The following is a 9,927-nucleotide window of genomic DNA, read 5'->3' as shown; positions in this document are numbered from 1 at the left end:
TTAATAATAAAAAAAACCGAAATTAATAATAAAAAAAATAAAATAAACAAATTTCGGATTTATCTCTTAAGACCCGAAGAGCCCCAAAGGCCTAAGGCTATCTTTTGACAATTTAATATATAATTAAATTATTAGTAGTCCACTAGTAATTCAAAGCCCACAACCCCACACTAGCCCACCTTAAGCTCTTAGTCCATTGTAGTAGAACTAAGAGAGCAAGTCTTTTAAAGAGTTCAAAGTTTGATGTTCCTTCTTATGTGGATAAGAAACTTTGACAAAATTATATAAACACCAACATCCAATGTTATGGATTTTATCAATTTGCTTTCATAAAGGGACAAAGATGTAATTTGGTTTGTTCGTTTTCACATTCAATTGACAACATGAACTTTTAAAGTTTGAAAATTATGAAGAACTTTTATTTAAAAAATTAGTAGTGAACTTGCACCATCTAAACCGTCCATGCCTAATCAGTCGTAAGGTCTATTATGTCAAGGATAAATCATAAAGAAATAATAATGTGTTGGGCGTTCCAGGGTATAAACCTTAAACCGATGTATAGAAACCTACACTTCAAGGTTCCCATGATAAGATAAAAAGAAATAGATTTAATTGTGACAAAATCATTTAAATTTTTGCCCGATTCGAAGTCCCTGGGTTTAGTTCCACTGATTAAACCATATCGAAATGGAAATATGAAATAAATTGAACCATACGTCCGCTCCCGTGGGGGCCCCGTCCCGTTTGGGGGAATTTAAAAAAAAAACGGGGACGGGGACGGGGGCGGGGGCAATGTTAACCCCCGTTTTAATTTCGGGGGCGGGGGCGGGGGCAATCCCGTCCCGAAACCCCCATGGGGACCCCGTTAATAAATTACACATATATTTACATATATTAAATATATAAATATAATAAACAATAACATGATTTTGAGCATCCAAAATTAATCAAAAAAACATGTTTTTAAATTGTTAGTGTAATGTTTTTAAGATGTCATAACTTTTTTATTTTTAACATGTAAAATTCTGCTAAAAATAGTTATTTGTTACCTAAAAAATAGTTTTTTTAGCCTAAATAACAACTTCTTTTAGCCTCAAAAAAGACAGCCCAAAATCAATCGGGGGCGGGAGCGGGGGTAATAAAGGGGATTCGGGGGCAGGGGAACGGGGGCGGGGGCGGGGGTAATAAAGGGGATTCGGGGGCAGGGGCGGGGGTAGAAAGGCTGAACATTTCGGGGGAGGGGGCGGGGACGGAGGAACATGAAAATTTCGGGGGCGGGGGCGGGGGATGCACTCTCCGTCCCGTTTGCCCCCGTTGACATCCCTATACGTGTATGAGATTGGTGGCCGGACAGATCATTAATGAAATCAGTAGTTTTGTATTGCTTTATATTATGGCTTTGCACCATCATTGGTACTTTTTTAAAGATGTAATATTGGGATGCAAGATTTAATAAAACAAATAGGGATAATGACTTGAAAGGGTAACGAACTTTCGACTTTGTTCACATTTAGTCACTAAACTTTTTTTCGTTATCTATTTGTCATTGAACTATTAATTGTTCACATTTTACCCTTATGACCGACTGTTACCGGTCATAAGGGTAAAATGTGAACAGTTTCAATAGTTTAGTGGCAAATAGATAACGAAAAAAAGTTTAGTGACTAAATGTGAACAAAATCGAAAGTTCGTTTCCCTCTAAAAAGTTCAATGACTAAATGTGAACAAACTTCCTCTTGTATTATGTTTTAGCAAATTATTTATTTTTGTTAAATTGTAGCAACATTTGTTGATGAAGAAATCTATAAAATAAAAAAAAACAAAACCCCGAAAAATATATTAAAAAAAATGAAAAACCGAAACCGAAATAAAAAACCAATGGTTTGGTATTTTCCAAAATAAAAAATCACAATTTTCCAATCTGATTTTGGTTTTACAAAAATTTAACTTTCGGATTTCCATATCTAAATCCCTCCCCCTTTTTATAATCGAAAAATGATTATAAAACCAAAAAGGAAATGAAAAAGCGCTCAATTCAGAATTTTCTATCCAAAACTCCCCTTTATGACATGAGAGATAGAGGGAGAGACATTTAACACCTCTATATAAGGTAGGTTCATACCACATGTAGAGGTGTGCTTGAGAGATGTAACATTGAGAGTGTTAGTGTGTGTTAATTATGTAGATTTAGATCTAGATCTTTTTTTGTAAACACCTTTCATAATCGAATGCATCTCTTAAACACCCAAATCACCGTGTTCTTTAATTCCGCATGCCAAACCAATGGTCATAATTCACATCAGTGAGAATGATTCATTTTTTTGTAAAACCAAAATCAGATTGGAAATTTTGATTTTTTATTTTGGAAAATGTCAAACCATTGGTTTTTTATTTCGGTTTCGGTTTTTTGTTTTTTTTTTAAATATATTTTCAGGGTTTTGTTTTTTTTTATTTCATAGATTTCTTCGTCAACAAATGTTGCTACAATTTAACAAAAATAAATAATTTGCTAAAACATAATACAAGAGGAAGTTTGTTCACATTTAGTCATTGAACTTTTTAGAGGGAAACGAACTTTCGATTTTGTTCACATTTAGTCACTAAACTTTTTTTCGTTATCTATTTGTCACTAAACTATTGAAACTGTTCACATTTTACCCTTATGACCGGTAACAGCCGGTCATAAGGGTAAAATGTGAACAATTTCAATAGTTCAATGGCAAATAGATAACGAAAAAAGTTTAGTGACTAAATGTGAACAAAGTCGAAAGTTCGTTACCCTTTCAAGTCATTATCCCAAACAAATATTTATCTAAGATGCTAAAGGACTTCGAACTTGTTTTTGTTGGCTCGTGGACGTTGCTATACTAACTAAGACCTCTACTGGTTATAAAACAATGTTCAATGTCATTTTATCATTACCCTCCTGTCATTTCTCCTTATTATTATTTTTATTTTTTTTTCATGTCAACTCATCATGTCATTTTCCCATTACATTCCTTTCATCCCTTAGTGATAGAAATATTCACCAATCACTCCCCCTCACTTTTATTTTATTTTTTTAATAAATATATAAAATATGACTTAATAATGATATAAAAGCAATAAAAACTATTTCATTAATTAAAAAATTACAAAAACAAAATAAAAATTACATAATTAAAGTTCAATCACAACTAAAACACATTAAAATAGTACGTCACGCCTCATCTTCGGTCATATCTTCATCCTAGTTCTCATCCAAATCATCTTCAAACATGTCCGAATCATCATATGTATCGTTAAACAAATCGTCGTACGAATTGTTGTCAACAGTATTTAGAGGTGTATTGTAAATATATTCCACCAAATCAGCGCAAAGGCTGTGGTGTTTAGCTCCGTGATATATTTCCCTTATGTTCGCCATGTATTATGGCTATCTACTCCTTTGAGTATTACTAAATTTTCATTTGAGTATTACTAAATTTTCATTTTCATTGTAATGCTAGTTGATTAACTTTTGTTGTACATTTTTTAGTTAGAGAGAAAACATTGCATGCTACTCGCATCCCATTTCAGTTGAACATATGGAAATTGATTCTTCACGTCATCGGATAATTTTTTCCTCATACAGAAACGACGTCTAAATTTTATAATTAATGTAGATGACATCATCGATAAAGAAGTCTTGTACAAGATGATTGTGTTCAACCACACAATTTCTCTATAATGGATTTTTTCTGATTTTTTAATGCGAACTTTTGGCTTCGTTTTTTTGTAGATAAACACATGTTGTTTGTATAACGTTCTCGATAAACACTGATTTCCGCAAACCAGGGTATCCAATGAAGTGGAAGATGAAGATGGCATTTTGAATTCGATATGTAAAAGATATATAGGTTTTGGGTGTTTATATTGTGGTATAAAACGGAATGCATGTTGTTTATTTATAGTTAAAAATAAATAAATAAATAAATAAATAAAACTTTTTTTTATTAATTCCAACCGTCAAAAAGAGAAGAAGCATGCAATGGAAATACACCTATTTGCCTAAGTTGTTAAATAAAAAAGCCTTTAGTATTAACCTGTATGGTCCCGAAAATGATTTCGACCCCCTATAAATATATGTTCTCCTCCTTTACGGTATCAATAATCGAAATAAAAACAAGAAAAAACATCATAAATGGTCCCTGTGGTTACCTAAAATCTGAAGTTTAGTCCCCGTGGTTTAAAAACCTCATAGATGGTCCCTGTGTTTTCAAAACTTTTGATGTTTGGTCCTTTTTGCTAACTCTGTTAGATTTCTACTGTTAAATGAAGGGTATTTCCGTCATTTAACTATCCAGGGACCTTTTATGAGGTTTTCTTTTATTTTATTTTTTTAAAAAGAAAAAAATAATAAAATTTAATATCCAATGGGTCTCTCTCTCTCTCTCTCTCTCTCTCTCTCATCAGATCAAGCACCATCGGCTTGTGACTTAATTTAGGTCTGCACAGATCTGTGCTTCAACCGTGAAGAACGTTGGTGAGGAACGATCAAGCACACCGGCAACCATGGTGAAGCAGCGACTGTATCTATACTTCTCCCTCTCTCTCGCCAACCCACCGTGGCACCATTGCTGCTTAACAAGATCGAATTGCAGGTGGAGGAGATCGGGACAGGAGAAGAATGTCATTGAGGAGATCGGGACTGATATAGAGGTCGAGATTTTCTGGGTATGCATTCATTGGTTCTAGATTTGACGGAGGTCCCATTGCTCTTTCACTTTTCTTTTTTGCTTCCTTATACTCGAATCTACATTTGCAATCTGGGTTTTATAGAAGCTCTTGGTGTTCCGTCCATCTGATGAAGTTTTACAAAGGTACTAGGTGGCCGAGATCCGAATTAGATGAGGTAGAATCGCAATCAGAGACCGGTTCTTCCTCATCAAAGACTGTTGATCGATTGAAAAGGAAAACGAAAATAATAAAGGGGAAATCGGACTTACAGGGGTCGCAAGAGGTGATGGGGCTGGTCGGAGATGACCGACGGAAGCAACAGCTGACGACGACGGTGGTTCACAGCAGCGACGATGATGGTGGCAGGGGCTGCTCCGACGGTTCTGCTGTTTCGTTTTCTCCTTTTTCCGGTGAGCTCGATGAGAGGGAGGGTAGGGAGGAATGAGGGTTGTGTTCAGTGGTGATTTTTAATCGAGAGAGAGAGAGAGAGATACCCATTGGATATTAAATTTAATTATTTTTTTCTTTTTAAATTAAATAAAATAAAAGAAAACCTCATAAAAGGTTCATGGATAGTTAAATGACGGAAATACCATTCATTTAACGGTAGAAAGCTAACGAAGTTAGCAACAAGGGCCAAACATCAAAAGTTTTGAAAACACAGGGACCATCTATGATGTTTTTAAACCACGGGAACTAAACTTCAGATTTTGGATAACCACAGGGACCATTTATGATGTTTTTTCTAAAAACAATATAATCCACCAATTATTACTAAAACCGTAAAAGTGCATATACCCTTCGGTCCAAAAAAACTGTGCCACTTTAGCGGTTAAAAAACAAAAATGGAAAAAGGAAGTTGCTTCAAGTATTCAACCAACTACAGATACAATTAATATTCCACACACCTAATTGGCAAAAAAAATTCTTTCATCTTTCTGCCTAATTCAAATTTTTTTTTTTTTTTTTTTTTGAGAAATTACCTCTTTAATGAATCAATCATATGTCATTATATGATATTTTTTTATGGAACGGCTTTATAGCAATAAGTTGTTTTAAAGTTGAACGATAAGTTACTTTTAAATTGAAGATTGTGATGAGATAATTATTTTTTTGAATGTTTAATTTCCAAATAATATCCATTAAGATGTTGTTTTCTTGAGTTAATAGACTGAATAGATATGGTAATTAACTTTTTCAGATATAAATTTATGTTTCTTCGTAAGAAGATTCACTTTTTATTTTATTTTATTATTTTTTTTCGTTGTCATGCATTATCAACATTATAAAATTAGTTTCTTTAATCTACAAAATTTGTCATACCCAAACTAATATCTCAATCATCAGTTTGTTTTTCTAATATTTTAATTACCCCTTGCATGGTCAGTCCTGAAGATTCAAATGTCCTGGATGAGCCGGAAAAAAGGCCCTTAGGCCTTAACGTGGAACGAATTAAATTATATAAACTGTTTTTTTTAAACAACGATAAACTTTATAGCAATAAAAATAGCAAAATCATAGTATTTTAATGAGTACCGACTAGTTGTTCCGGACCGGATATTTTATACTACAATTTCACTAAAAATATAAATATTTATTAAAACGAAGATTTTAAAGGTTAGTTTGGTCATTAATAAAATGTGACAAAAATCTACTATTCTCCTTCAACCGTTCAACGATTTCCTATTGATAACTAGAAGTCGTTACTATCATTATCTTTTTGGAAGTCATTATAAATTAGTGAAACAAATGGGTGCATAGTGTATTAAAACTCAATAAAAGTAATTAATCTTTTAAAATAATTACTTAATAATTTAATAAAATATTACATGAAGAATCTTGCAATCTTGTTCTTAATGGATGCAAAAAAAAAAAAGACACGAGAATTTAGTGGAAGCACACAAAGGAAGTTTATCCCAATTAAAAAGGCACGCACTTGAACAATGAAGAGATTCGAACCCAGATAGTTTGTATTAACTTCAGAAAATAGAAGCGCGCTTACCATTTTAACCTTATGAAATTTATGTTTTTGTTTGAACGATTTATTATTTATATTAGTTTATAACCCGTGGGAACCACGGTTACAAAGTTGATTAAACTTATATAGTAAAAACTCAAAATTATTAATTAGTTATTTTAAATAAATTATTAATTAAGAAATTTTTTAGTTATATAAAATTATAATCATTGATTCAAATAAATATATAAAATTACATCACTTTATAATTTGTATTAATTGTATTTTAATTTTTATTCTAATGTTATTATTTTAATGTAATTAGAGTGGAAAATTTAAAATTTGAAATTTGAAATGGAGAATCAATAGGTTGACAATTGACATGCATTAATTAGGAGACATAATAAGGTGACACATGACAAAAATAAAATAAAATATGCATTAATTAGGAGACCTAATATGGTGACACATGTCAAAAGGAGAATAAAACTATTCTTTTATTAGAATAGAGATAAATATTAAATAGACAATATGACCAAATCTCAGGCCCTATTTTTTTCGGGGCTCTGTACGGCTACCCACCTTACCCCCTTCAAATCCGGCCCCGACCCCTTTTTTCTCAATAAGTCTAATAAAGAATGATCAATAATAAAGAATGATCAAGCTTTTATGTTTTATTCTATATGGTCTTTAATTGATTATTATATCTCTAGAAAACTAATCAGTAATCACATCGAATTAATGCATCTATTGCTCCATATGACATGGATATGTGTTTATGTAACGAGTAACGACACAATCCTTAAACATCATTTATCCAATTTGGTCATTTTTTCCTATAGTTTCAGACTTGTATTTTTTGGTTCGATTTTATCATTGAGTTTATGTTTATTTTATATTCATTTTAAGTTATTAATCATGTTATTTTTATTATTTTTTAAATTTTAGCTTTAGTTTTTTATGATGTAATCCTGTATTCAATCTAATCTTTAACTATTATTACATAAAAAATAAATTGCTATTTGTATTTTTAAACAGTTAGGTACAATAGCACTTATCAATTCAAACAAAAAAACTGTCTTTATATATTCAAGACAAAAAGGCCTAAGACACGTTTTTTTTAGATTTTTTAATCGACAAACATGATAACCTTTAATATAAATCATAACCTTATCGTTAAAGTAATTCTAGTATTTACTAATTTCCATGAAATATTAATATGAAACATTCGTCTCCGATAAAAACGAATCATAATCCTAACAACATCCAGTCCAAACTGACCAAACAGATATATATATAGATGCCCTCCTAGAATTTACGATTTTACCCTTCTATTCACTAACGCGTAGGAACTAGTAGTGGAATTTTACACAGAGATCCGCAGTAAAACTAATGCTAAAGTGGTAGCTACGTCGATCAGAATCATGTCTTTCCGGCAGCGGCTACAAATACCGGCAGCACTACGGTGATTGTTGCGTTGACCAGCTGCACCGGCAGCTCCAGCTGCAAATACAGGTATGACCGCCGCGCCTCCTCCTCGTGAAGAAGAGGAAGACTGTCCACCACCTCCCTTGCCGCCGCCTCCGGCCGAGTGCCCACCACCTCCGCCACCTCCACCTCTTGCACCGGCATGAGCAAATTTGCTCTGATTTACGGTTCCAACTTCACCACCAGTTATGGAATCGTTGGATTCACCTTTTTGTTTCTCAGTCATTTTTTCCGACGGATTTCCTGCAAAAACCAATATCTTTCTGAGCAACTGCCAAAGATAGTTCATTTAATATTGTATTTATAGATATTTAAATGTTTAAATCCCCTAAAAAATTGAGAGAGAGAGAGAGAGAGAGAGAGAGAGGAAGAAGAAGAAGAACCTGAGTTCAAATTGCTTGCAAGAGGAGCAGATGATGCAGGAAAATAGAAGTTGAAGAGAACCAAGAGAACTACCATCACCTTCATTATACTCATGCTTCCTTCCTTTCTTTATGATCTCAATTGTAAAGCTTACACTTTCTTATCAACTGCAATATATAAGCCTACTTAGTGGGATTTAAATGTTGAGTTCGAGTCCTTTTCACTAGTACCATATTTCTTCACCACAAAGTGGTTGTAATGTATGAAAACTATTAAACAAATGAATTGTGTTGGAAACGAAACACCGAAATCAACGGGTGAATATAGTCATGGTCAAGTAAAGGATTCGATCCAAATAATTTAGAGTGTACTTTAAATACTAGTAATCTAGTATTGAGTTAGGGGCAGCAATTTTAGCTCTCAAACTTTAGCCTTTTGAGGTTATGAAAGACTGAAAAGATATACAGTACAAAAACTTGGATACAATGAACGTTTAGAATCGATATGTATAGAAATTACACGTAAGATATGATATACTTTTTACATTTTAGTAGAAAACAACGTAAATTAGGGAAAAGCAATATTCCCAACCAATTGTCCCAATAGCGAAAGAAAAGTAAGATGCTAACAAATCCTTTTGGATGGGCTCTCTACATCATTCTCTCTAAACTCTAAAGTAGTCACTAATGTTTGTCTACTAATTAATGTTAGTAACCATACTTGTCCCAATGTGTATAGCACTAACTGCATAAATATTATCATTAATGTGTGTTGAAACATTACTCAATTCTACATTGTATCAATGAATTTTCAAACCCTTAAACTTGCATAAATATTATCAGACCGTGTGGTATACATACCACGAAACGGGTCGTGGTCCAGGTGGCCACGAGAAAATTTCGTGCACACCACCCCGACATTCCGTGGTCGGGCGTGGTCGTTGTTCTTCGTGTTCCCGACTAGGGATGAGATTTAGAACCGGAAAACCGGATCGGAACCGGAATCGGAACCGGAAGAACCGGAATATGTAAAACCAGTCCGGGTCCCGGGTTTAAAGAATGGCTCTATCCGGGTTCCGGGTAATCCGGGTTTCGGGTCCTTCGGGTCCGGGTAAACCGGGTTTAAGAACCGGAACCGTGTTAGGAACCGGAACCGGTTTTAGGGGCCGGAACCGGTTTCTATGGAAAGTTTAAAACATGCATATCTCATTCGTTTGAAGTCGGATTGACATGAGGTTTTTTCCATAGTATAGTTTATAGTTTTTACATGATTTTAGACTATAATTTTGTCATTTTTGGGTTTATATTCATTGACTTATAGTCTCTCAAAGTCGGGATATCAAAGCTGGAAATTTTATGTTTTTCAGCGTTTTTTTGTATTCTGTGATAATTTTAAAAAATGCATATCTCATTCGTTTAAAG

The 9,927-nt window shown here is 33.4% G+C and overlaps 1 protein-coding gene across 2 annotated transcripts; it reads right to left on the bottom strand.

The window, feature by feature from the left end:
* Nucleotides 1-7,831: 7,831 nt before the first annotated feature.
* On the bottom strand, nt 7,832-8,947 carry LOC145129242 (uncharacterized). 2 transcript variants are annotated; one of them, XR_013717398.1, is made up of 3 exons: nt 8,527-8,945; nt 8,267-8,386; nt 7,832-8,236 (listed from the first exon to the last, which is right to left on the bottom strand). XR_013717398.1 is itself a non-coding variant. In XM_079063949.1 (2 exons), the coding sequence occupies exons 1-2, from the start codon at nt 8,618-8,620 to the stop codon at nt 8,022-8,024; spliced, it is 459 nt and encodes a 152-aa protein (XP_078920075.1). In that variant the 5' UTR covers nt 8,621-8,947; the 3' UTR covers nt 7,832-8,021. The 2 variants fall into 2 exon arrangements, 1 of the variants encoding a protein (XP_078920075.1); XM_079063949.1 differs by having other exon boundaries at nt 7,832-8,386; nt 8,527-8,947.
* Nucleotides 8,948-9,927: the final 980 nt, after the last annotated feature.

Source organism: Lactuca virosa, chromosome 8, assembly GCF_052849685.1.
Source record: "Lactuca virosa cultivar CGN04683 chromosome 8, Lactuca_virosa_CGN04683_v6, whole genome shotgun sequence".
NCBI classification, from domain to species: Eukaryota; Viridiplantae; Streptophyta; class Magnoliopsida; order Asterales; family Asteraceae; genus Lactuca; species Lactuca virosa.
This window is presented reverse-complemented; position numbering and strand designations above follow the sequence as displayed.